At 39.1% G+C, this 25,282-nt stretch overlaps 1 protein-coding gene across 18 annotated transcripts in view; it reads right to left on the bottom strand.

Moving 5' to 3' along the window:
* The window catches only part of Cdc42bpa (CDC42 binding protein kinase alpha), a 310,452-nt gene that overhangs the window by 127,296 nt on the left and 157,874 nt on the right, over nucleotides 1-25,282 (bottom strand). For all 18 annotated transcript variants that reach the window (XM_070023199.1, XM_070023196.1, XM_070023195.1 and 15 more), the window contains 3 exons: nucleotides 21,656-21,804; nucleotides 6,213-6,306; nucleotides 1,934-2,134 (listed from right to left, as the gene is read on the bottom strand). In XM_070023199.1, the coding sequence (XP_069879300.1) occupies nucleotides 1,934-2,134; nucleotides 6,213-6,306; nucleotides 21,656-21,804 (444 nt within the window). The remainder of the gene's footprint in view (nucleotides 1-1,933; nucleotides 2,135-6,212; nucleotides 6,307-21,655; nucleotides 21,805-25,282) is intronic.

The raw sequence follows: 25,282 nt of genomic DNA, 5'->3' as shown, positions 1-25,282 counted from the left end.
GCAAGCACAAGATCATTCACTCCTCAGTACTGCCTCCCCCACCAAAAAATAATAATAAAAATTTGTATATGCATGCTTCTGCTACATAGTACTGACACTAAAGTGCACATAAGGATGAATGAGAAAAAACATTTATATTAAAAGACTTCAAATTCCATTGGTTACTTGGAGATGTACTATAAAAAGAATAAGTACTGTAACAATTAAAATGCCATTAGAATGGAGAGGAACTGATGAAAGTAGAAGGAATTTGATTTATATTTCACTAGAATGCAGGTAAGCAAAATGTCCATATAAAGTACAGTAAAAACTCTAATGATTAACTGATACAAAAACACATTCAAAGAATTTCACACACAAATCTGACAGTATTCAAAGTGATTTACTCATTAACTCCTCCAATCCTCACACAATTATCTATCTTATGTGGACACTATTATGGTGACCTCATAGACAAAAAAAACCTGGGCACAGAATGCTCAGGTAAGTCTCTCGATATTATACAACTAATGGTGACAGATAGGGATGTCGAGCCTTGGCTATCTCAGAATCAATGCAGTTGACATTTTCACTAAAAACCACGTGACCCCTTTCTGAATTGGTGCATGTGTTGCTTACAACTTGCAACCGTTTGCCATTTTTCATCTCTTCTCAAATACTAAGAACACTCCTAGGCAGCTGGGCAGAAGAGCTCAAACTCTGTAAAAGTGATTTATAATTAGGGTTGGAAATGCCCAGCCCAAGGGGTTGAAATCACCTGATACCTGATGGGACACAGCTGCCTCCCATGGCCTGCCTGCTTTTAATGATAATTTTGTATGGCCCAAGAATGATGTTACAAGATTCAAATGGCCCTGGACAGAAAAAAGGAAACCCATTCCTTGCTCTCTATATATGTAAGAGCAACTAATCACCTGCATCACCAGAACAGTTTGGGAACAAATTCGCTTTCTGGGGATGTCCAGAGTCATATACAAAACTTCTGTAACTGCTCTCCAGCATGCCAAGATGAGCAATCATTCTTTCTTGTTCTAGTTATATACAATCTACTGTGCTTTACTTAGTAGGCATGGATTCACATTTTATAAATACATGCCTGATGAGTGTCTGGGCTGTTTCCAATGTTCTATGATGATTAATAATGGAAGAGCTAAAGAGTGCACATTCTGGTACTCCTGAATGTTTCTTTTTTTTTCTTTTTCTTTTTTTTTTTGGGGGGTCCAGTTGTGGGGCCTGAACTCTGGGCCTGGGCGCTGTCCCTCAGCTCTTCAGCTCAAGGCTAGCGCTCTACCACTTGAGCCACAGTGCCACTTCCGGCTTTTTTCTTTTTGCTTATGTGGTGCTGAGGAATCGAACCCAGGGCCTCAGGCATGCAAGGCAAGTGCTCTACCACTGAGCCACCTTCCCAGCCCCCTCCTGAATGTTTCTATCGGGTACATTCTCAAACCTGAACTTACTCAAGCCTAAGGCTTCCTGAAAGAAAGGCTACACCAGTTCATATTCCCAACAACAGTATTATAATACCCATCACATTGTTTGCCATATGGAGCATAGTTTTTTTTCCTTTTATTTTTGTCAATTTGACAAGAAAAAAGTGTCTCAGTTTTCTTTACACTTACTACTACTAAAGTTAAAAGGATTTTTACATTAATTCTTATCAGTTGCATATACTATAAAAAGACCTGATAAGAAATGTCTACTTAATGACATTCCATTCAATTTTCTACTAATCAGTATTTATAAAATACAGAAAAAAAGAAATAATAATTTCAGGAATAGTAATTTATGGTTTGTCATTACTCATGTATGTCCCCTACTAGCAAGAAAGTGTGAACGCTCACTGTGAGCAATTATTTTCTCTCGCAACCTTATGTGTATTAAACGTTAATATTTCTCATAACAATTAGAAAAAAAAGTAAAATACAATACTAACTTTGTGGTTCATGATTTTTCCATAAGTCTCCACAAGAGATTCTGCATAGAAGGGTGTTTCTCCATAGAGCATTTCATACATACAGACCCCCAGGGACCACCAGTCACACTCAGGTCCATATCTGCCTTTGCCATCTTCCATGGCTTGAAGAATTTCAGGAGAAATATAATCTGGGGTGCCAACTGCCACTGAGGACTGAACCTAAAGAAATGTATACCTTTATTAGCACAGTGTAAAATATTAAAGACAAAATATTTCATATTAAAAAGTTATATTCCCTCCCTTGAGGTACACAATAGACAACCTAGCTCATAACTACTATGTCTTTGTTCCTGGCTTATACAGATATAATTTACCATAATCTCCAAACTAGTGGGTTTTATAATACCATTAAACTTTCATTATAACTATTATTCAACTGGCTACACTTAGGCACAGTTACAATAGGGCTTATCCATAAACTCACAGCCATTCCTCTTCCCTGTAGAAGTGATCTTGCAATCAGTGTTTCATGAGACCCTGGTTGGCTCCTTCTTTACCTGGTAAGTATTTACTGTTATGCTTGAGACACTTCCAAGAGGGATAAAGAAACTGTCTCATACTGAAAAAGAAAATGCAAATCCATCCTCTTATTTTTCTTTCCTAATCATATAATTGCTGAGGGAATAATTACTCTTTCCTACTTTCCCTAAGACATTTAATTATTATTTTAAATTGTGGCAACAAACGCAGAACAAAATTTGCAATCTTTATCATTTTAAGGCTAGGTCAGTGACCACAGTATATTCGTATTGTTGAGCAGCTGAACACCATCGTCCATCTTACAAGCCTTTCTTCCACCATTAAACAGTAATTTTACCATTTCCCCTCCCCTTAGTGCCTGGACATTATTGAACTTCATCTCTTCAACTCTGACAACTCTAGTACATCCTATACACGGAATTTTACAATCTTTTTCCTTCTGGGAAAGTAATTTCACTTAAGGGTCCTCTATGTGGCTGACATGCATCAACTTCCTTCTCTGTAGGAAGTTGGTATTGGTGACTTGCACCAATATACCACATTTTGCTAGTCCATTATGTTGATGGACATTTGGATCACTTCCATATATTGGCTGTTCTAAACAATGATGCTGGCCAAGAGTATACAAATATCTGTTTCATTTCTTCTGGGTATACAACCAGAAGTGGAAAGTCTTAGGTTACATGGCAACATTATTTTTTAATTTCCTGAAAATCTATTTTCCATTTAGGCTCTACTCTTCCATATTCCAACAAATTATTCCCAGGGGTTCCAGTTTAGTTACACCCTTGACATTATTTGCTATTTTGGGTTTCTTCCATATCAGCTATCCTACTGGGTGTGAGATAGTATCTCCTGTGGTTCGTTTGCATTTCTCAAATGGTTTACAGTGCAACCTTTTCATATGCTTATCCAGCCATTAGTCCTAGTCAAGTCTTCTTGGTTATTCAGTGGGCTCGTTTTCCCAGTGGAATTACAGCCTTTCTTTTCATATTTTAGGAGTCAGCGTGTTAGAAGACATGTGATTGCAAATGTTTTTCTCCCAGTCTACATGCTGCTTTTTCATTCTGCATCAAATGTGTCACTTGACGCAGGACAGTTTTTGAGGAAAAGAATGATTTATCTACTGAAAAAATAATTTTAGGGGCTGGGAAGGTGGCTCAGTGGTAGAGTGCTTGCCTTGCATGCAAGAGGCCCTGGGTTCGATTCCTCAGCACCATATAAGCAGAAAAAGCCAGAAATGGCGCTGTGGCTAGAGCTGAAGAGCTGAGAGACAGCACCCAGGCCCAGAGTTCAGGCCCCATGACCAATAAAAAACAACAACAACAAACTAAACTTTATGAGGAAAAAGGCACAAAAGACAGAGAAGGAAACAAAAGGATGCATGTAAATAAACAGGCAAAATCTAGAAATAAATACAAATAAACTGACAAAATCCTCTAAAAGACAAGAGTTATAATTGGGTCTGGCAGTCCACACCAATAATATGAACACTCTTGAGACTGAGGAAGAAGGGTGCAAAGTTTAAGGCCAGTTTGGACTACACAGTGAATGCTGTCAAAAAAACTATAAAGACATAGCTCTTCAGGATTACAGGAGGCTGAGGTCCAAAGGATCACAACTGAACACCAGTCTAGGCAGGTAAGTCCATGAGGCTATACCACCAAAACATCTAGCAAAAAGCAAGACTGAAGGTATGGCTTAAATGGCAGAGTGCCAGCAGAACAAGTGCAAGGTATTACGTTCAAACCCAAGTACCAGGAAAGAAAAAAGGGGAGAGATGGAGTGGAGGGATAGAAAGGATGTATCAGGTGTACATGACACAAGAGAAATAAGGTAGCTATAGAAATATCAGCTCAAATAGATTCCAAGGTGAAAAATCACTATTGATGAAGCCAATGTTGGAGAAACATACAGAAACCTGCAGCAAAAGCAAAGGAGAGTCACACAGTGAATCGCATGCAAGCATGAGAGAACAGCAGCTCTGCAGTGGACCACAGGACACACACACTGCCTGACCATCTAATATGCACAGAGAACATTCTTAGCATCCTGCCTCCTAGAAATGAATTCTATTATCTGTTTATTTGAAAATATTTTCAATCCAATTTCACTTTAGAAGGGTAATTTTGCTTGATATACAATTCTGTTTACCTTTTGTCTTCCCACACTTTAAACATGTCATTCTACAATCTCTAATGAGAAGTAGGTGGTTATTCTTATCATCTCTGTCCTGTATATAATATGTTCAATACCTGAACCATCGAGGCTACTACTGCCTTTTCTTTGGACTCTGTAACACTATCCTCATATGCAGTTGTTTGATCTAGTGACTTTTAGGTTGAAGCTTACTCATTAGGATAAAAATAGATTGTGATGCTAATAGTATGTATGGGTTATATCATCTTCAGAAGGAGAATAATTCTTAGATACATATAACTGATTGAATATTTCTTTGAACATGTTGCCACACACACATTGTGAGTACAACATCTGCAAAGTCTACAACTCATCATAAGCCCTGTTGGCAGGGACCACTCCCAAACATTGAGGCTGTTAGAACAAGTTCAAAGTGGGTCTTAAGTGTTACAAAAGATTAACTGGTTCTTGAGAGGCAAACATCCATCTCTTAGCATTGTTTCTCCTCCAGCATCTGCTCTGTTTCCAAGTGGGTAACCCCATTCTTTGGTAGATCTCCTCGAGCCTGCAGTGCTGTCAATACTGCTGGGTACATTCCTGTCTCTCTAATGTCTCTAACTCCATTCTAGCACCAGGAGTTAGGAGCTATCCCAGTGCTAAGGCACTCCTCAAGAGGTCATTCCTGTCAGGGTAACTCAGGCTGCTTGTTGTCAACTGCATGAGAACAGCTGTATCAAACACTGTGCCTGGCTGTATAGGTATATTAGGTAGAAAGGCCAATCTGCTATTAATTTTTCCTTTCAATGTGGTCAGAAGCAACAGTATCTATTTGTAAAATATTAGGGTTTTAGAATTAATTTTCAGAGTGAAATTATGGTTCAGAGTAATGTAAGATGCCTTTAGGAACTTATTATACTAAACTGTTCCCCAAATTTTTTTTTAATCAATTGAATTAACATATATTAGGGCCGCTACTACAGTGCCAGAAAAATTCAAAGAACGGAAAACAAACACACAAAAGAAAGCTGAGCATGTTAGAATAATACAATATTCTCAGTACTTGGAAGGGAGAGTCAGGAAGATCAAGAGTTCAAGGCCAGCCTGGGATACATACAGTTCTAGTCCAAAAAAATTCATAATTTAAAATAAAATATATGCATGTAAACTTTAAAGTAAATGAAAGAAAACAACCAAGAGATTCAGAGTTAGCATAAGGTATACAAATGGAACCATAAAACTAACACAACTTAAACCTTAGTGTGGAACACTACTCTTCAGGTTATGTTATTAGTAAAGAAAAATACAAGAGGGTGGAGTTGCATTTTCTTTTCCAGTATGAGACTAATTTTCTCTATCCCTCTAAAAACTTGAAAATGCCTCAAGCACAACAATAAATAGTTACCAGCTAATGAAGGTGTCATAAAACATCCACTCCACGATCACTTCTACAAGCAGGAAGAATGGCTGTGACTTTATAGAAAAGCCCTACTGTGAGTAAGTATGCCAGGAAAACAACTGGATGTCTGAATAAATACAGATGACTTCTGAAACACAGAAAGCAGGTATAACAAGGGGACGTGTCTGCAGGTAAAATAATTTGGGATTCATTTTTATTTACCGTTCCATCTTCCATCAGTTTCAGACAAGACCCAAAATCTGCTAAACGAATATGTCCATTCATATCCATCAATATATTGTCAGGTTTAATGTCTCTGAAAAAAATACATATTCCATTGTTAGTCGGGAAAATAAACAATCTACTGTTTGGTAAAGATAGCCTTGGTAAAAGATAATCTTTTTTTACTCAAAAATCTCAAACTTTTTCCTGGGGCTTGAACTCAAGGACATGGGTAATGTCCCTGAATCTCTATGTGCTCAAAGCTAGCTAGCATTCTACCACTTGAGCCAGTGCCACTTCTGGCTTTTTCTTAGTAGATTATTAGAGATGAGAGTCTCATGGACTTTTCTGCCTGGGCTGGCTTCAAACCATGATCCTCATATCTCAAACTCCTGAATGGCTAGGATTGTAGACCTGAGCCACCAGTGCCAGTTCAAACTCCTTTTTTTAAGGCAATACTCTAAAAAAAATCTACTTAACCACTTTATAGGTTAAAACTCTACCTTTGATTAGTATCACATCCTTCTTAAATACCTCTAATTTCTGTATTATCCTAGAGAAAACAAAGTGTGGTAATTTGCACAGGTAACACAACACTGTCAAAAGTCATCACTGAAAATTTTGTATGATTTATCATCACTGTGATTTATCAAAACGTCCTATTTGTGTGATTTATCCTATATGCTTCAATATTTTTTTAATATCCAAGGGGTACCATCTTAAAAATATGACACTGGAGTCATGGAAGGAGTTTTTAATACAGATTTCATTTCTTTAAATGTTTTTTATATACTCAGATACAAATATTTCAATTTTATTCTACTGCATATACTACGGTGGTATTTTTCTGATAAAAGACATATATCTACAGTTTCAAATATATTAGAACACAGTTTTTCATAGTATTAGGAATTTTTTTAATTTACTATATGTAATTATATAATTACTTATATATAATTTATATCTGTAGTTCCATTCCTCAGAATCTTTGTAACTTTTCTCTTTTGTTCTTGACAAAAACAAAAAACCAGTGCTTACTTAGCACTTTTATTTCCTATGTGGTGTTCCAAGTGCTTACTTAATACTAATGACTGTGAGATGTGTACAACTACTTACTCTATAGCACCTAAAGCATTAAGGATCACCGCCAGTCAGAAGTCATAACAGCAGACTGGCTCCCAAGTCTTTATGCCTTACACCTAGATATTTGTGTCTTTAGTAACTATTTCAAAATAGCAAATTTCAATTTACTAATGATCCTCTCCTTATTTCTGTATTTCATCTATTTTTTAAAATCCTTTTTCTTCTCTGTAATTCAAGTTAACTTTGCTGTTCTTCCCTTGGTTGCTAAGTCGGAGGTTTAGTTCATTTTTTCCAGTCTTTCCTTTTTTAACATTTCAAGACTGGGGATTTTAGCCAAGCTCCAGTGGCTCACACCTGTAATTCTAGCCAGTCAGAGGCTGAGATCTAAGGATCAAGGTTCAAAGCCAGCCTGGGCAGGAAAGTCTGTGAGACTAATTAATTACCAGAAAACTGGAAGTAGCACTGTGGCTCAAAGTGGTAGTGTGTTTGACAAAGCTCAGGAACAGCACCCGGCCCTGAGTTCAAACTCCTTGTTGAGGGATTTTCTTTCACTGCAGTTGTTTCGAGGGCTGCGTCTCACAAGCTCTAATGCACACACAGCACCTTTATCTTCATTTAACATGACTGATCATCTCTGCTGTGCTCTTGCCTCTAACCAGGGGATATAAAAAGGAACTTTATTTTTACTTCTGATTTAACTGTTTATTGCTCAAAATAAAAACAATTTAAAAGGTAAACACTGGAAAAATTCAATCCCATGTATATCTCCCCATCTATCCATCCTACTATGCTAAAAATAACTACTATAATTAGGCTCATCAGTTTCCTTTATGTATATAAGTATATATATTTTCACTTAAGTAGAATGTGATGCACAGCAACCAATGATGCACTTACAACCAATCTGTGGTTCATCTTAGAGCAGAAAAACCTTCACTTTGCTGGACTTAACCTAGTTAACCAGTCTGCTAGTGACTCAATTTGAGTTTTCATTCATCTTTTTCTATTATAACACTACTGTGGAACACTTGGTACATGTCATTTTCACAATGCAAGGAAAATACAAAAAAAAAATCAGGTTTTTAAAAAAGATGCATTTTATACAGCAATACAGGGCAAACACCCTACACAGCAGTGGGATCCAGGCCCACTCCTTGCACAAGCTACAGTGAAAAATAGTGGAGGAGCAAATGAGAACAGAGATGTAAAGAAAGGATAAGGAAGAGACCTAAGATGTGAAATTTTTAAAAAATTGTATATATAAAAATAATTTTTAAAAAGTTTTAAATACTGGGCTGGGAAGTTGGCTCAGAGGTAGAGCGCTTGCCTTGCATGCCTGGGGCCCTGGGTTCCATTCCTCAGCACCACATAAGCAAAAAGAAAAAAAGCCGGAAGTGGCACTGTGGCTCAAGTGGTAGAGCACTAGCCTTGAGCTGAAGAGCTGAGGGACAGCGCCCAGGCCCAGAGTTCAGGCCCCACCACCAGACCCCCCCCCAAAAAAAGTTTTAAATACTAAGAAAAACAGAGAAATAGAAAATTGGGCAACATACAGCCAAAATTAAATATGCACACATTATTAAGAGGCCTAGGAATCACCATAGACTGTATATCTAAGACTAACAGAACAGCAATGAAAAAGAAAAAAAAAATGTTCTCCAATTTGTTTGGTGAACCTGTGTCTCCCCATGTCTGCTATTCAGTCTCTTAGTGGAATCTTTGATTTCCCTGTGGTGGTAGTTGAATTCAGAAGCCTACTTGATATGGGGGTGTAGCTTGTTTCCTAGATTCTCACATTCAGACCTGTCTGAACCTTACTTAAAACTCAAAGTGAACAGATGAATTCTCAAATCATTTTGTTTGAGAGGCCAAAATAAAGTTCTGACTTACAAATCTGGAGTCTTTGTAGGCTTCCTCTCAGCCTGTGGGGGGGGGGGGTGGATTTCCTTTGTGTGGTAGAGCAGGAAAGAGGTGGCTGTTTTATGCTGTTTAGAATCTCTGCAGTAAGGGGCTGGGAAGGTGGCTCAGTGGTAGAGCACTTGCCTTGCATGCATGAGGCCCTGGGTTTGATTCCTCAGCACCACATAAGCAGAAAAAGCTGAAAGTGGCGCTGTGGTTCAAGTGGTAGAGCGCTGACCTTGAGCTGAAGAGCTGAGGGAGCACCCAGGCCCGGAGTTCAGGTCCCACGACCGACAAAAAAAAAAAAAAAAAGAATCTCTGCAGTGAACTTGGGTGTGGGGGTCCTGTACTGTGTCAGGAAGCAGTGGACTCCCCCTTGCCCCCCCAACCAGGGTAGATCCTGAGACCTTGATTTTACTACCTGTCCAGTTGCTTTTTTTTTGGTCGGTTGTGGTGGGCCTGAACTCTGGGCCTGGGCCCTGTCCCTCAGCTCTTCAGCTCAAGGCCAGCACTCTACCGTTTGAGCGACAGCACCGCTTCCGGTTTTCTAGTGGTTTATTGGAGATAAGAGTCTCACGGACTTTTCTGCCTGGGCTGGCTTTGAACGGTGATCCCCAGATCTCAGCCTCCTGAGTAGCTAGGATTACAGGCGTGAGCCACGGGCACCCAGCTGCTTGTCTGTTTTCCAGTGAGTTTTAGAGAGTTTTGATCGTGCAATTCCAAGGTGCCAGGCCAGCTGGGCTGCAATGTGTATGGAAGGCGGGGCTAGTCTCTGTTCCCTACTGAGGGGCAGGGTCTCCTCTCCCTGAGGGGCTTGCCTCCCTCTGGGCGGGACTTGATTGGAGACCGTCTTTGGTGTAGGGTACTCACACTTGGTGACCATCCGCCTGTGGCCGGTTGGGCTGTGGATTCCTATTCCCGGTCTTTAAACTCGTGCTGAAGGTGAGTGGACAGCCTGTGGGCCACCTCCATCACGGCCCCCCAGGCCGCTGCTGCTGCCACCAGCAGACATTTAATTCTGTACTATTATGCAGGTAGCTTATAATTTTCTTCTTTGGTATAAATCTCCGTATAATTATGGCTTACTTGGTGTGACTCTCTAGACATGGATATCTTGATGGGACCCTAAAACTCTGCTTCTTTGAGAGAGCTTTGTGGTTGGCTCCCTGTTGTCCATGTGCCATATTTTTTGACTCCCTTGTGACACTTTTAGTTTTAGGCTTTCATTGGCTTTCCTCTGATGAACCTTGATATGACTTTTTTTCACTCTCATCTCCCTGGTATTACTAAACATCTCAAACACACACATTTATATCTCTCATTTAATCTGCGAAATCTGGGGCCATTACTTCTTTAGACATTAGTTACTGGCCCAGTCTCCCTTCCTTCTGGATCTCAAAAAATATGTGCACAAAACCTGAGTTCCCTAACAGATCCCTGAAGTGCCATCATTTGTCTTCTTCCAATTTCACCTTCAATAATTCTGACATAATTAGATCCAACTGTTTACTGTTATCTCGACTAAGCTGTTAAATTCTTCTAGAGAAAATTTTGTTTTCAGAAAATGTGTATTTAATTTCTAGCATTAAGAATTTTCTTTTCCAGTGCTGGGGGGGTCAAGCGCAGGCCATGTACATGGTAGGCAAACCAACTGTCAATGAGCTATATCTCTAGCCCTTCCTTTGTTTTAATTTTTCTTTTTTTTTTTTTTGCTGAGATTTCAATCTTTTCATTAATTGTGTGATCTTTAACTTCATCAAGTTATTTCAATTATTATCTAAATACCTTTCACATCCATCTCTATGCCTGTGCCATTTGGGGATATTACTTTCTCTTGAATAGTTGTACTTCCTATTTCTTCATACTTAGGCAGATTTTGAATTGAACCCTGAAAATAATGGCTATGAAATTGGATTCTTTCATTTTCTTTAACGTGTGCTCGTTTTGTTTCTGCCTTAACATCTGGCTAATCACACAAGTTTCTGGAGCCCATCTCATGGCCTCAGGTGCTCTCTTTTGTTAGCTAAGCAGCCTTCAATCTGTCAGCACACAGACTTTTGGTTCATTCTCTAGCAAACATATTTTCCTGAGACTCAAGTTTCTGAATGCTCAGGTTATGAAGACTATAGCTTTTAGACCTGTGCCTAGGCCAAACTGCTTACTATGCTGGCCTTCACCAAATCCTAGGCTGAAAGCTGTAAAAATGCAGCCTCACATCATAAACCTTCCTTTCTCTGGGCATGTGTTCCTATCAGGCTCCACCACCTGCTCATTCTCAGTGCCTTAGGGTGCTTTGTGTTTCATCCCGACTTTAGTTGTCTTTTGTTTCATAGTACATTGGATATTTGAGCCATCATTAATCATTACTCCAACTCTATTTTTAATGAAGGCACATTACAGCTTGAACATGAAATGCTCCCCCCAAGATCACATAATGCATGCTTAAGAACCCACCAGTAGCACTGTTTAGGGAGGTTCTGGACGCTGTAGGCAGTGGGGCCTAGCTGGAGGAAGGTTGCCACGGGTGTGCCTCTGAAGGCTGTACTGTGTCCCCATCTCCTCCTCATCGTCATGACTACCATGACATGAGTAACCTTTCCGGCCATGATCCTGCCATGGTGATGTTCTGCCCAAGGACATGGGCCAACCAACCACAGACTGAACCCTCTAGTCCACGAGCCTATATCAGTCCTTCTTTCCCTACGTTGCTTTTGCCAGACACTTCACAGTGATGAGGAAAATAACTAAAATAAAAGGCACCTTTGATTTTAAGCTCATGGATGTGACAAGTGGTCCTCAAATAAAATCTCTCAGACCACATTCTCATCTAGATTGATGCTACTCCCACCCCATCAAGAGGAGTTGGCCCTCCTGCTTGAACTTAAGACAAAATTATGACCTTCTCAAGCAATACAGCAAGTATGGTGGGTGAGAGAACCTATATCCCCTAAGAGCATCACACCAAGACATTCTGCTTGGTGTTCTTGTTCTAGGAACTATCACTGTGGGAGGAGAATAGAATGAAGACCCCAGGCCCTCAGCCCTGGCTAAACTCTCTCCCACATGATGGGTACCACAAACTGGCTAGCTATGTAAATGCACTACATCTACAGTGTATCTTCCAAACTCAAGAAGTCGCTACAACTTGTTACATGATAAAGCGACAGGTAGGCCTTGCTTAGTACCATGCAAATTACAGTCTTACAATTGTTGTTTTCTGTTGTTTTTATGGACTGACATGTGCTGCCTTCTCTTTCAGTGATGCACTTTGTTCCACATTTCAGCACTCTATTCTTATCAGCTCCATCTAAGGGTTGCAGAAAGCCTTTTCATAGCTAGGTGCCAGTGGCTCATGCCTGTAATCCTAATTACCCACAAGGATGAGATGTGAGGATCATGGTTTGAAGCCAGCCCAGGAAGGAAAGTCTGTGAGACTATCATTTCTAATTAATCACCAGAAAGCTGAATTGTAGCAATGGCTCAAGTGGTAAAGCATTAGCTTTGAGCAAAATTGCTCAGGGACAATGCCCAGGACCTGAATTCAAGCCCCAGGACTGAAAAAAAAGAAAAAAAGAAAGCCTCTTCACAAAATACCTGCCTTTCTTACAACAGCCATATGGAGTGAAGGACTGGGAAGACAAAGACCAAATTAACAACTCAGAAGACCACAGACTCTCTAGAACCACACATTGGACATACTGAGGCTTTGGCCTGTGGCAATGGGACTTCTCTCACTACAGGTGTTAGCCCTTAATCAATGTCCTCATACACATTCTGACTTGGTGCCTGCTTCTGGAAAATACAATGTGCTGCACAGGGGGAAAAAAAGAACAACAAATGCCATTTTTCTCTGATATGAGATGAGAAGCAAAACAACATCTGGTGTTCACTGCCACTCTCAGTCAGTGACATCTTGCAAATAAAGTGGCAGGCAGCCAACCAGATGCCAAGTACTCTCCACACAGGGAGTGAAAGCACAGTCAGAAGACCTCAGCTCTAACACTGACAATCTATACACACTGAGACAGAAATGTTAGAAAAGGTAACATCTCTACATTATCACTTGAAACCCATCATTCAAGACTCTCCTAAGACTGGATGTGAATCAAACCATCAACTGTACTTTTTAAAACCTGTAGCAACAAAAGCACACAACAACTGGCTTAAAACAGAACAGTATTATCGCCACCATTGTGCCACCCTAATGAGCTGACTGCTTCTGATCATCAAAGAACAGTCATATTTTAAAACAAATCAAAATTAACATCTATAATGACAGACATTCTTATTTTGCAAGAGTTAAAAATAAAGAAGCTTTGTGGAGAGGAACAGAGGTATGATATCAAACATATTACCCCTGTAACAGCAAAAAGTCAACATAACATTAGCTAACCTACAAAGCAGTAGTTTTCAACTGTAGGTGGCCATCACAATGAAACAGTTTATTTATTTACAGTACTAGTCCCCACCAGACACCACAGTCAGAACCGTGCACAGGGCACCACTGGGAAGTACTCCTGTAAGCCATGTTTCTCCTCCTACCTGCATCATGTCAACTCCCACAATTCCCTCACATTGCTTATACAGGTTTTAATATTACATAAGAATGTTTTTGTTTTTATTTTCCTATCTCCTTTATACATACATGAAAAAAAAACATACTGCAAAGTTGTTGGGTTTTTTTTTTGCTTTTTGTTGGTCATAGGACTTGAACTCAGGGCCTGAGTGCTGTCCCTGAGCTTTTTAGCTCTACCACTTTAAGCCACAGCACCACTTTCTTATGATTAATTGGGAGACAAAAGTCTCAGGGCCTTTCCCCACCTGGGCTGGCTTCAAACTGTGACCCTCAGATCTCAGTCTCCCAAGTAGCCAGCACCGGGTTGCATATTCCATTTTATTTTTTTTTCTTTTCTTTTTTTTTATTGTCAAGATACTATACAGAGGGTTACAGTTAGATGAGTAAGGTAATGAGTACATGCATATTCCATTTTAATGAAACAATTAACTTGCATATTTAAACTGCCAATCTTCCCAAAGAAATCTTACACTCACAGTAAAGGAAAGAAAATCTGTACTAGTAAAATTATGTCACAGTCTTTTCCTCAGTTAGAATCAGAGCCCTGTTTACTGAGGTTTACTGAGGCTCCGCCTTAGAGCCAAACAGGAAGAGGCAGGAGTGTCTCTACATCCAATATGTACGGTGATTCCTCTGATAAAATCCCGAGTCCAGACTGGTGATTAGCCTGCAGGGACCCCTTTGGTTTGTTTCACCCTCTGAGAGAGGACCACTCATACCCTCAGAAGGGCATCTCAGCAGTGTCCCGAATATAATGGAGAGGCAGGTGAGCTGGCAGCTAGAGGTTAAATTTCCACCAACATTCTTATTCAAGCTCACAGTTACCAATCTGCAATACAGATCTAATTGTTTTTAAGCAAATTAAGATTGTTTTTAAAATACCAATATAAAATTGACATTAAATCTGGCCTTTCTAATATGGCTCCTGAACACTTCTGACATGACCCCAGAGTTTCTGGAAACTTATCTGCTATTTGACATGACTAGATGTACCAGACATCTTGTACCCTTCCTACCTAGGCCTGGAATTAGTCATTTCTCCAAGAAGCCTGTGTTCCTCACTCCCTCCTCAGAAGGAAACAATTTAGATACAGCAACCTGTCAAGTATTGCTAGTTCTTTCCACTGCAGGGGGGAAGAGATAAGAGGCTGGGGGGGGGGGGAGGATGGAAAGGGAAAAGGAAAAAAGAGAGGAAGAAGAAAGCGAGGGGAGAAGGGGAGGGAGAGAGGGAAAGAGAAGAGGAAAAGGGGAAGGGGAGAGAGGAAGGGGAAAGAAGAGGGTCAGGGAGGTGTATGTGAAAATAAAGTGCCTCAGTAGTACATTCTGATACTTCGCATACTCATGACTATGGAGTTAAGTTGTACTCTCCTATGCTCTGTCAGCATCTCTTTTCTTCACCAAGAATCTTGATTCTTAAGAATACAGGATAACAAAATCAGGCTATTCCATGATCAGTAATTTCCCATTATGCACACAACAATCTCAAAGTTATAGTAGTTATACTATCACCACAACTTTACTAAGAACAGTTTGCAAACCATTTCCATAAATTCTAATTCCCAAGGCCACTCTGATAGCTGTCCTAGCTCCACTGTCAGAGCACTGCCATTAATGCTCTGTTCTCTCCTGTCTGTCTGCTTGACTCCACTAGTAACCACAGAAGGGGCACCACTAGCCTGTAGGCTCATGTATTAGGCTCCTCTGGCTGCCTGACTTTCCAGGAGGATAAAAGGAGGCCATGCCCTTTATACCTGCAAGTGGTCAGTGTGCTATGCTTCATTTCTGAGGTGCCACGTTGCCATGAAGCTGTGTCACCATGAGGTTTAAAGACAAAACCCTTTCTGTTCTCGACATAAGCCACTTGCATTCTTTCGTTTAAAGGTACGTTATACTAAGATTTGTTTATCCCTGCCTTTGCCCATGTTACAGTTGTGTTATATGTATTTTCATCCCCTGAATATTCCAAACAACCTTTGCTTTACATATTTCAAAGAACTTAAGAGGAAAATATTAGTACTTATATTGAAATTTTTACCATTATTATTCTCTTTTCTTTCCTGAAAATCCAGACACACATCTACTGCCATTTCTCTTTATTTTGGATTATGTTGTAAGCATTTTTGTTGTAGTAGGGTTTTTTTTTTTTTCCGTACTGAGTTTTGAACTCAGGATCTCAAACTTGCTGGACAAGCATTTTACTTGAGCACACTGCCTCCAACTCTTTTTGCTCTGATTATTTTTCAAATATGGTATACCAAACACTCTGCCCAGCCTGGCCTTGGACAAAGACGATCTTCCTTTTCAGACCAACAATAGTTTTTCCTCCAAAGGCAAAATGTCACTATTACTACTTTCAAAACTTCTTTAACAGAGAATTCCACACTTCCTTATGACATGCTAGGTGTGGCTTCCTAGAACTTACACTGTCTTATGTTTGCTGCAATGTCTATGTTATAAATTCATCTCCACACATGGAAACTCTGGGGCTTTTGTGGTCTTTGCTTCAAATAATCTCTACTGATCTCTTGAATGAGTTCACTGGTCTATACCATATAATAGCCCTCCTCCTGACAAGTTCACTGGTCTGAAGTTCACTTCTCCTGAAGCCTTTCAGCACATATGTATTCAAAACACTGTTCTCAGACTTAATTTCTTACTTGTTTCTTAAATTTCTCATTCACCACTGAGATCTTCTATCATTTCAAATGACAAAAATGATAGATTTCATGCTTTAATGCAGTGCAAGTTTAAGCCGTTATCTAATCGTTCCTATAACTAGAATTGCCATTGGTTGACAGTTTTCTCCTGAGATTGAATCATGACTCTCTGATAGATTCATCTCAGATCATTGCATGTGTTGTGAACATTAGATTATGTATATTTTGAGTTGCGTCATAAACTCAGGAAAATTCCTGTGATTTAGCTTTAGCAGTCAACCTAACTGTTGAGTTAATGACTGCTTAGAGCTGGTGGAGTGTGGGGATAGAGAGGTGAGAATTCTTTCTGAAATAATGAAAATGCAGCAATGGTTGCATGTACCTATGAATATACCAAAAACAACTATTCATGAGTAGTATATGACTATTTCACTAAAGCCATTTTTTAAAAACTATTCACAATTTAATATCACAACAATTTTAATATGTACTGAATACCTCTGGCAAGTTACACAAAAAACTGGAGGTCTTTCCTCCTAAGGTGAAAAAGCTTTAGGAGGCAGTAATGTACAAATGATCTGGAGTATCAACAGTAACGAGTAGGAGGGATAATAACTAGTGCTTTTATGAAGACAGTTATCAAAAAAAATTCACAATTTTAGATCTTCTTTTAAAAACTGCATTTGAAGGAGCTAGTGGTTCACTGTCCATAATCCTAGCTACTCAGGAGGCTGAGATCTGAGGATAAAGGTTCAAAGCTAGTCTTGGCAGAAAAATCTATAAGACCCTTATCTCCAATTAACTAGCAAAAGCTCAGAAGTGGAGACATGGCTCAAGTGGTAGAGCAACAGCCTTCAGCAAAAAAGTCAAGTATTGTGATCCACCAAGTTCAAATTAAATAAATAAGGAATTCCCAGTTCCCAACAATTTTTAAAATTGTTTATTATTCTACTATTATTTGTCTATATGGAAATCTATTTCCACTAAAAACCTTCCTTAAAAAATAGACCTTTCATTTTATAATAGATACATAAACTAAAGAAATGAAACTGGTATCTCTGTGGATTTATATACACATATGCATTTCTCTCTAATCCATTATTTTAAAGCATTATACACTTTATAATATCATTCTCTATGACAAAGCAGTATGTCAAATAGCAATGAGCTGTCTCAATTAAAATGAGGTGTTTTTACTAAGATCTCTTCAGTTTGGAGGCAGTGGGAGATCAAAGGAAGACGTTGGTCACACGGTACTAGCTGTTCACATTTGGGTGCCAGGTCAACATTAAAACTATCTATATAGAGTATAGATGCTGGAAAGCATCACAAAACTCCAATCTTTCCATTTTTGTTATCGAAAGCATATGATAAGCAAATACAACATTCTAAACATATCAAATTTACTTTTCTTGTTCTAGAATGATTCTGTCTTTCATTTACTAGTTATTTTTGAAGTAATAACTAATTATCTAAACTACCAAGTCTATTGCTGAGGTTAATTAACATGTTTAGGAATGCCTCAAATAGTTTCAACCTACAATTAAGATTTACTTTACCAAGACCCAACACTAGCAGAAACTTCAAATGACTTGAATCAGACATACCATATGCTAATATGAAGTCAGTAGAAATAACCTCTACTCTCAAATTCTGTATTCTAGCCAACAAATGATTGAAGAAAAACACATCTTGAAAATACAAACTGCCTATTCAGAAAATCAAAAGTAAAAATGGTGGCATTCAAGCTTCCAGTTGAAAACTTAAGTGCATTTATGGCAAAGTCTAAAATCTGAGTTGGCAAATTATTGAAAAGAAGTATTTTACAAATTACAAAATGGTATTTAAACAAACATAAAGGAAGTGGTGCTGTGGCACTAGCCTTGAGCTGAAGAGCTGAGGGACAGTGCCCAGGTCCAGAGTTCAAGCTCCACAACCGACCAAAACCAAAACCAAAACCAAACAAACACACACAAAGAGGGAGACAAAAGCATTTCATTAAAAGCATTCGGAGAGACTGGACACCCTTTATAATATTAATATTTTGTTCTTTTTGTCTTCTGCATTTTCAAGTGATATATTAACACTAAAATGATAACTGCTAAACTTAAATGATGATAAAATATAATATTAAATATAGTGGTCCCTCCCTGTGTATTTTGTTTCCTTGGTTCTCTTTCCCCAGCCAGCTCTTTCTTTCCACAGGCCTGGTTTCCAAGGTCTTTGTGATCATTTGAGCACTTACTGTTCTCTAGCTCTACAGGGTTTAGGTACATGGTTTATAAAACTATTTTTTCCTTTGGGGCTGCTGATGGGCCTTGAATGCAGGCTTAGTTATGGCTTAGTTCTTTTGCTCAAGGAGCGTTAACATTTCAGCCACATCTCCACTTCCATCTATACTTTTTAAAATAACTGCTCTTATTGTCAATTTCTTATTAGAATTAGATTTCAAGTTCACTTCTAAAAGGAGAGACTATGCCCACTTCTGCCAAGAGCAACTATAGTACCAGGAAAGCAATACAAACAACAACACTACAATGAGTGAATTTATAAAATTAACCATGAGATAGTGATCTGTCCCTCTGTCCTGCTTAAGGACAACTGTGAAATAGTTCATCTTCTTAAACTGCAGTCTGAAAAAGATGCTAAAGTGAAGACAAAAGCAGGCCTCTCACATGAACAAAAAATACAGCCTAGCCCATCCAACATCAAAAACAATAGTAAAATGGTAACTTCACTTGTGTGAAATGTACCAGCTAAGAATTCATGAATTATAAAGAAAACAAGTCATATCTTTGCTTCGTGCTCTATGATGTTCCTTGCTACCTTTGGCTTCTGAGTCTGAGATGCTAGTGTTGGCTTTATGCTTAGATTCCAGACTCAGTCCTGGACCTCTGTCTCAACCTACTCCATGAAGTAGATTCAGCTCAACTTGTGACCTGCATGTCACCAACATGCAAAGGATACCCAAAATATAGGACTGCAGACTTCCCTTTCAATTGGTAAGACAAATCACATCTCACAGAGAAGAGAACTAAACAAATTTTGCAACCTGAGGAGTCCACCAAAATGTCTGTGCATGACAGTTAAAATAATGACAAACAAATTCTTAGGGTTGGCTTCCAGACAGCAGAAAAGCAAGTAACAGAGGTGCTGCTTCTTTTAAAAACTTTATTTTGAAATGATTAAAAGCTCAGAGGGAACTAGTACAATGTGTAAAATACCATGTATTCTGTCCCAAGTGAAACTTTTTTTTGTTTTGTTTGTTTTTCAGAGCTGATGACTGAACTCGGGGTCTTGTACTTGCCAGGCAAGTGCTCTTCCACTGAGCTAAATCCTCAATATCACAAGTGAAACTATTATAACCTTGGCATAACAGAAACTCAGGAAAATGGCATAGGCTCATTACTGTTAAGACTACAGAACTTGCTCAGTTTTCATCCATTCTGAAATCTTTGTAGGCAGATCTATGCAGCATTTTACCATGGTGGAGTCCTGTAGCTATCTCCACTATCAAGACACACACTGCTCCATCACCACAAAGACCTTCCTCGCACTGCCCCTTTATATTGCTACTCACTGCCTCTCTCTCTTCTGTCTTTGTCTCCTGGAAACGATTCATCTGTTCTCTATCTTGACCGTTTTGTTAAGAATATGATATAAACAGAATCATATGTCACATTAGTATTTAATTATTTTCAGGTAGCAGAAGTTCATTCTTTTTAATTGTTCAGTAGTATATTCCAGCATGTGGACATACCACAATCTGTTCAATCATTCATCAACTGAATGGTATTTCCAATATATTGCTACTGCAATATATTACTCTCACAAATGAAGCTGCTATGAATGTTAATGGACAAGTATTCCAGTGTGCACTTTAATTATTCTGGGGAAAATATCCAAGAATTGTTGAATAATTTGGAAATTGGTAATTTGGAAAAACAGTGTTTATTTTCCAGAGTAGTTTTGTCATTTTACCATGTGTGTATGTGTGTGTGTGTTTATGCCTGCATGAGCACATACACACCAATCACAACTAAACCTTGAACTCAGGGCCTGTGTGCTCACTCAGCTTGTTTAATCACAGCTGGCACTCTACCACTTGAGCCACACCTCCAGCCCCAGCTACTGACTGCTTAGTCTGGAGATGGAATCTCACAGACTGTCCTGCCTGGTCTGGTTTCAAATTACATGCTCTGACCTCAGCCTCCTGAGTACCTAGGATTATAGTTTACATTCCTTTTAGTATATGAGAGATCTATTTCTCTGTGTCCTCACCAGTATTTACTATTACTTCTATTTCTTTGTTTTAACTGTTCCAGGATACTGGTGGGTTTAAGTGGTCTTTGGTTAATAGCTCATGATCATTGTTCATTTGCCATCTGTATATTCTCCTCCTGCATGACATGCCTGTGATCGTTCTCTCATTTTGTTACTGGAGTGCTTGAAAGATTCATAGAATCTAGATATAAGGCTTGTGACAGTTAATCTTGGTCTCAGCTCCACTGGACTGATACAAGACATGAACAAATTTGGAGAGCCCACCCCTGGGTGTGTCTCCGATAGTGTTTACAGAGATAAAAGGCAAACCAGAGGAGAAGCTCCATGTTTAGAGTGTTCTTTTCTTTTCTGTTTTATCTGAAACTGGTACTAAAACTTGGTACCTGATGCTTTCATTCACTGGCTAGTGCTCTACCAACTAAGCATGCCTCCAATCCCACTTAAAGAGTATTTTTCAGAAGGGTTCTAAGCTGGGTTCCAGTGCTATGCCTATAATCCCAGCTACTCAGGAGGCTGAGATCTGAGGATCACAGTTCGAAGCCAGCCTCAGAAGAATAGTCCTCATAAGACTCTTATCTCTAACTACTCAAAACCAGAAATGGCCCTGTGGCTCAAGGTGTAGAGCATAGCCTTGAGCACAAAGAGGTTCAGGGACAGCGCTCCCAGGCCCTGAATTCAAGCCCCACATTAACAAAAAAAAAAAAAAAAAAGCTGACTGGATGGGAATTTGTGCATACATACTGTACACCTTATATAAACAAGCACATCAGTTCAATAATGCTAATAAATAATGAAAACAAATAAGAGGCAAAACAACTAGAACCATCTTAAACTATTTTGGCTGATGAGATCTACCTAAGACTGTAATTAATTTATTTGGTAGAAATAGCTGTGTTTCTAGCTATCCCATGGTCGCCCCCCACAGATGCTAACCAGGGCCGACTTACCTGTGCACATAATGCAGCTGATGAACTGAATCAATTGCTATCACCATCTCAGCCAAATAGAATCGAGCCATATCTTCAGGTAGTCTATCCTCAAACTTGCTGAGCAGAGTAAGTAAATCTCCACCAACATAATAATCCATAACCAGGTACTGTGAATACAAAATGTACTTTAAAAGTAATAATGGTAAAAAAAAAATTAACATTGAATGTACTCCAAAGTCAAACAGGACTAGGCCAAATATAGTGGTTATCATATTTTAAAGCTTGTGACTTAAATTCCACAGAGCAGTAAAATAAAAAAAAATTAAAACTAGTTCAGAGAGCAGCACAGGATTATTTTTTGTTACAACCTATGATGGATCATAGCTTTGTCAAAAATTCATAGAGGTCTGAATGTTTCAACTCTCAAAAGAAAGAAGAAAGTAACTCAGAATGCAGGACAACCCTTGTGTTGGAAAGAGTTATAAATACAAAAATCAATGGGGCTGGGAAGGTCAGTGGTAGAGTGCTTGCCTCGCATGCATAAGGCCCTGGGTTCGATTCCTCAGTACCACATAAGCAGAAAAAGCCAGAAGTGGCGCTGTGGCTCAAGTGGTAGAGCACTAGCCTTGAGCTGAAGAGCTGAGGGACAGCGCCCAGGCCCAGAGTTCAAGCCCCACAACTGACAAAATAAATAAATAAATAAATAAATAAATAAATAAATAAATAAATAAATAAATAAATAAATAAATAAATATAAAATCAAAGATCATTTTCATCATCCCTACCACTACACTTTCCTATTTCACCCTGATCTCTACTCATCTATAGATAAGCACCTGGAAACAACTATGAGACAGAAAGTACTTATTTCCATTCTTTGGTTCTCTACTCATTTCTGATATGATATCTAATTGAGTATAAATATCAAAATAAATTTTCTTCTCAAGTATATGTTAACAGAAGCCAGGTAATTTTGCACATGGACCTTGTGTCTAAGGTAAGAGTTTTTGCCTCACAACCATGAATCAACTCCAGTGCTGCCAGAAACAAATATCACGTATACATGTGGTATTTGCATATGTAGCACTTAACATGAAAGCCAGTATAGAAGATAGCACATCACTGGCATTACAGTAATTTTTATTACAGAATGGTTATCATTGAGATAACAGTTTACAGAGGCTTGAAGCCAAGCAGAGTGGCTTACACCTTGTAATTACAGCTACTTGGGAGGCAAGAAAAAAAGGGTTTTATAGTTTGAGGCCAGCCTGGGGGGAAAAATATCCTGTCTCAAAGAACAAGCCGGGTACAGTGATACACACCTGTAATCCCAGCTACAGAAGAAACAAAAGTAGGATGAGTGAGGTCCCAGACAAAAGCATGAGACCCTACATAAAAGAAATAACTGTAGTGTCAGGCAGAAAACCATAAAAACTGGGGCCAAGTCTCAGGTGGTAGATCATGTGTAAGAACATGAGTTCAAACCACAATACCACCAAAAATTTAAAATAAAGTCTAGAGAAAACTTAAACTTTTTTCTTGCTATATATGAAAATTTAAAGCATAAGAATATATGTTAAACTCAAAAAAAACTTACCTCATGCCTTGAAAATTTAGGAAACTAACTTTCCCTAATATATGGTTTACATGTATTTACTGGTATCTATTAAAATTTAAAAGGTAAATACCCCCTGATCTAACATTGCCAATTTAGAGATTCTACTAAAATACTGACTTGATTCTGGAGTTATCCGCTGGTGCCTTCATGTGCATGTAAAGTAAGAAGAGATCTTTTTCTGTTTGGTTTTTGGGTTTTTTTTTGCAAAAGTCTTAGGGCTTAAACTCAGGGACCAGGTTCTGTCTCTGAGCTTTTACGCTCAAGGCTAGTGCTCCGACACTTTGAAAAACATCTCTAGGGCCTGGGAAGGTGGCTCAGTGGTAGAGCACTTGCCTTGCATGCATGAGGCCCTGGGTTTGATTCCTCAGCACCACATAAGCAAAACGAAAAAAAAGCTGGAAGTGGTGCTGTGGCTCAAGTGGTAGAGCGCTAGTCTTGAGCTGAAGAGCTAAGGGACAGCGCCCAGGCCCAGAGTTCAGGCCCCACAACAGGAAGGAAGGAAGGGAGGGAGGGAGGGAGGGAGGGAGGGAGGGAGGGAGGGAGGGAGGGAGGGAGGGAGGGAGGGAGGGAGGGAGGGAGGGAGGGAAAACATCTCTACTTCTAGCTTTTTTGGTAGTTAATTGGAAATAAAAATTTCACAAAGTTTCCTGCCCAAGCTGCCTTCAAACCACAATCCTCAGAACTCAGCCTCCTAAAATCTGAGCTAGGATTACAGGCATGAGTAATAATAGACTTTTTGCCTTTCCTATTGTACGTTCTTCCAGATCTAGAGAGCAGTATTTAGGCAAATGAATTTAAATGTCCCATTATTGTTTTGTTTTGTTTTTTGTCGGTTGTGGGGCTTGAACTCTGGGCTTTGGCACTGTTCTTGCACTCTTCAGCTCAAGGTGAGCGCTCTACCGCTTGAGCCATAGCGCCACTTCCCCATTTTTTTAAAGTTAATTTTATTGTCAAGGTAATGTATAGGGAGGCTACAGTTACATGCGTAAGGTAATGAGTACATTATTCTTTTTTTTTTTTTATTGTAAAGATACTATACAGAGGGCTACAGTTACATGAGCAAGGTAATGAGTACACTTCCTATTGAGCAGTTACCCCCTCCATTGTTTTCCCCCTACCATCCCTTCCCTCCCTACCTTCCCCGGGGTTCTTTTTTTGTGTGTGTGTGATTAAGTGATTACATAATTTCCCGAATTTCACAGTATTGTGGAATAATGATGCTCATTTAAAGTCACAAGTTCATTCTAACTTTCCTGGAGCAAATTGTCTATCACAGTCTATAACATATAACGGTGTTCACATGTTATACACCATACATGTGATCAGCAGCATGGGGATATTTAGTAGTGGTTCGACCAGATGAGTGGGAGTTCTTTGTTTCTTAAGTCCTGTTAGTTTTGTCGTATCACCTAACATTTTGCATTTAGCATCCACTTATCAGGGAGACCATGAGAGTACATTATTCTTTGTTTCCTTGTTTTCAGTATCTACCACAGAGCAGAATCCCACCACGATACACATACACACACACACACACACACACACACACACACACACACACACACAGATATATGATATATATACATATATACATACATACATATATATATACATATATACATACATACATATATATATATATGAGAGACAATAAACCTGGAAATAAAGCCTGGGATCAAAAATTGAAAAGCTGTGGCCAGGCGCCAGTGGCTCACGCCTGTAATTCTAGCTACTCAGGAGGCTGAGATCTGCCTGGGCAGGAAATCTGTGAGACTCTTATTTCCAATTAACCACCAGAAAACAGGAAGTGGTGTTGTGGCTCAAGTGGTAGAGTGCTCATCTTGAGCTGAAGAACTGAGGGACAGTGCCCAGGCGCAGAGTTCAAGCCCCACAAAATTAAATAAATAAATACCTAAATAAATAAAGTTCTGAATAGCATGATCAAGGAGCTGCACACTAATGTAACAAATGTAAACCCACTTAACCTTTAGCCTGCTATCTTCGTTTTTCTTTTCATTTTTACTCAT

This window comes from Dipodomys merriami, unplaced genomic scaffold (genome assembly GCF_024711535.1).
Source record: "Dipodomys merriami isolate MVZ:Mamm:240054 unplaced genomic scaffold, mDipMer1.0.p SCAF_158, whole genome shotgun sequence".
Classification (NCBI taxonomy): domain Eukaryota; kingdom Metazoa; phylum Chordata; class Mammalia; order Rodentia; family Heteromyidae; genus Dipodomys; species Dipodomys merriami.
Note: the sequence above shows the minus strand (reverse complement) of the source record. Positions and strands in the feature narration are given on the sequence as shown.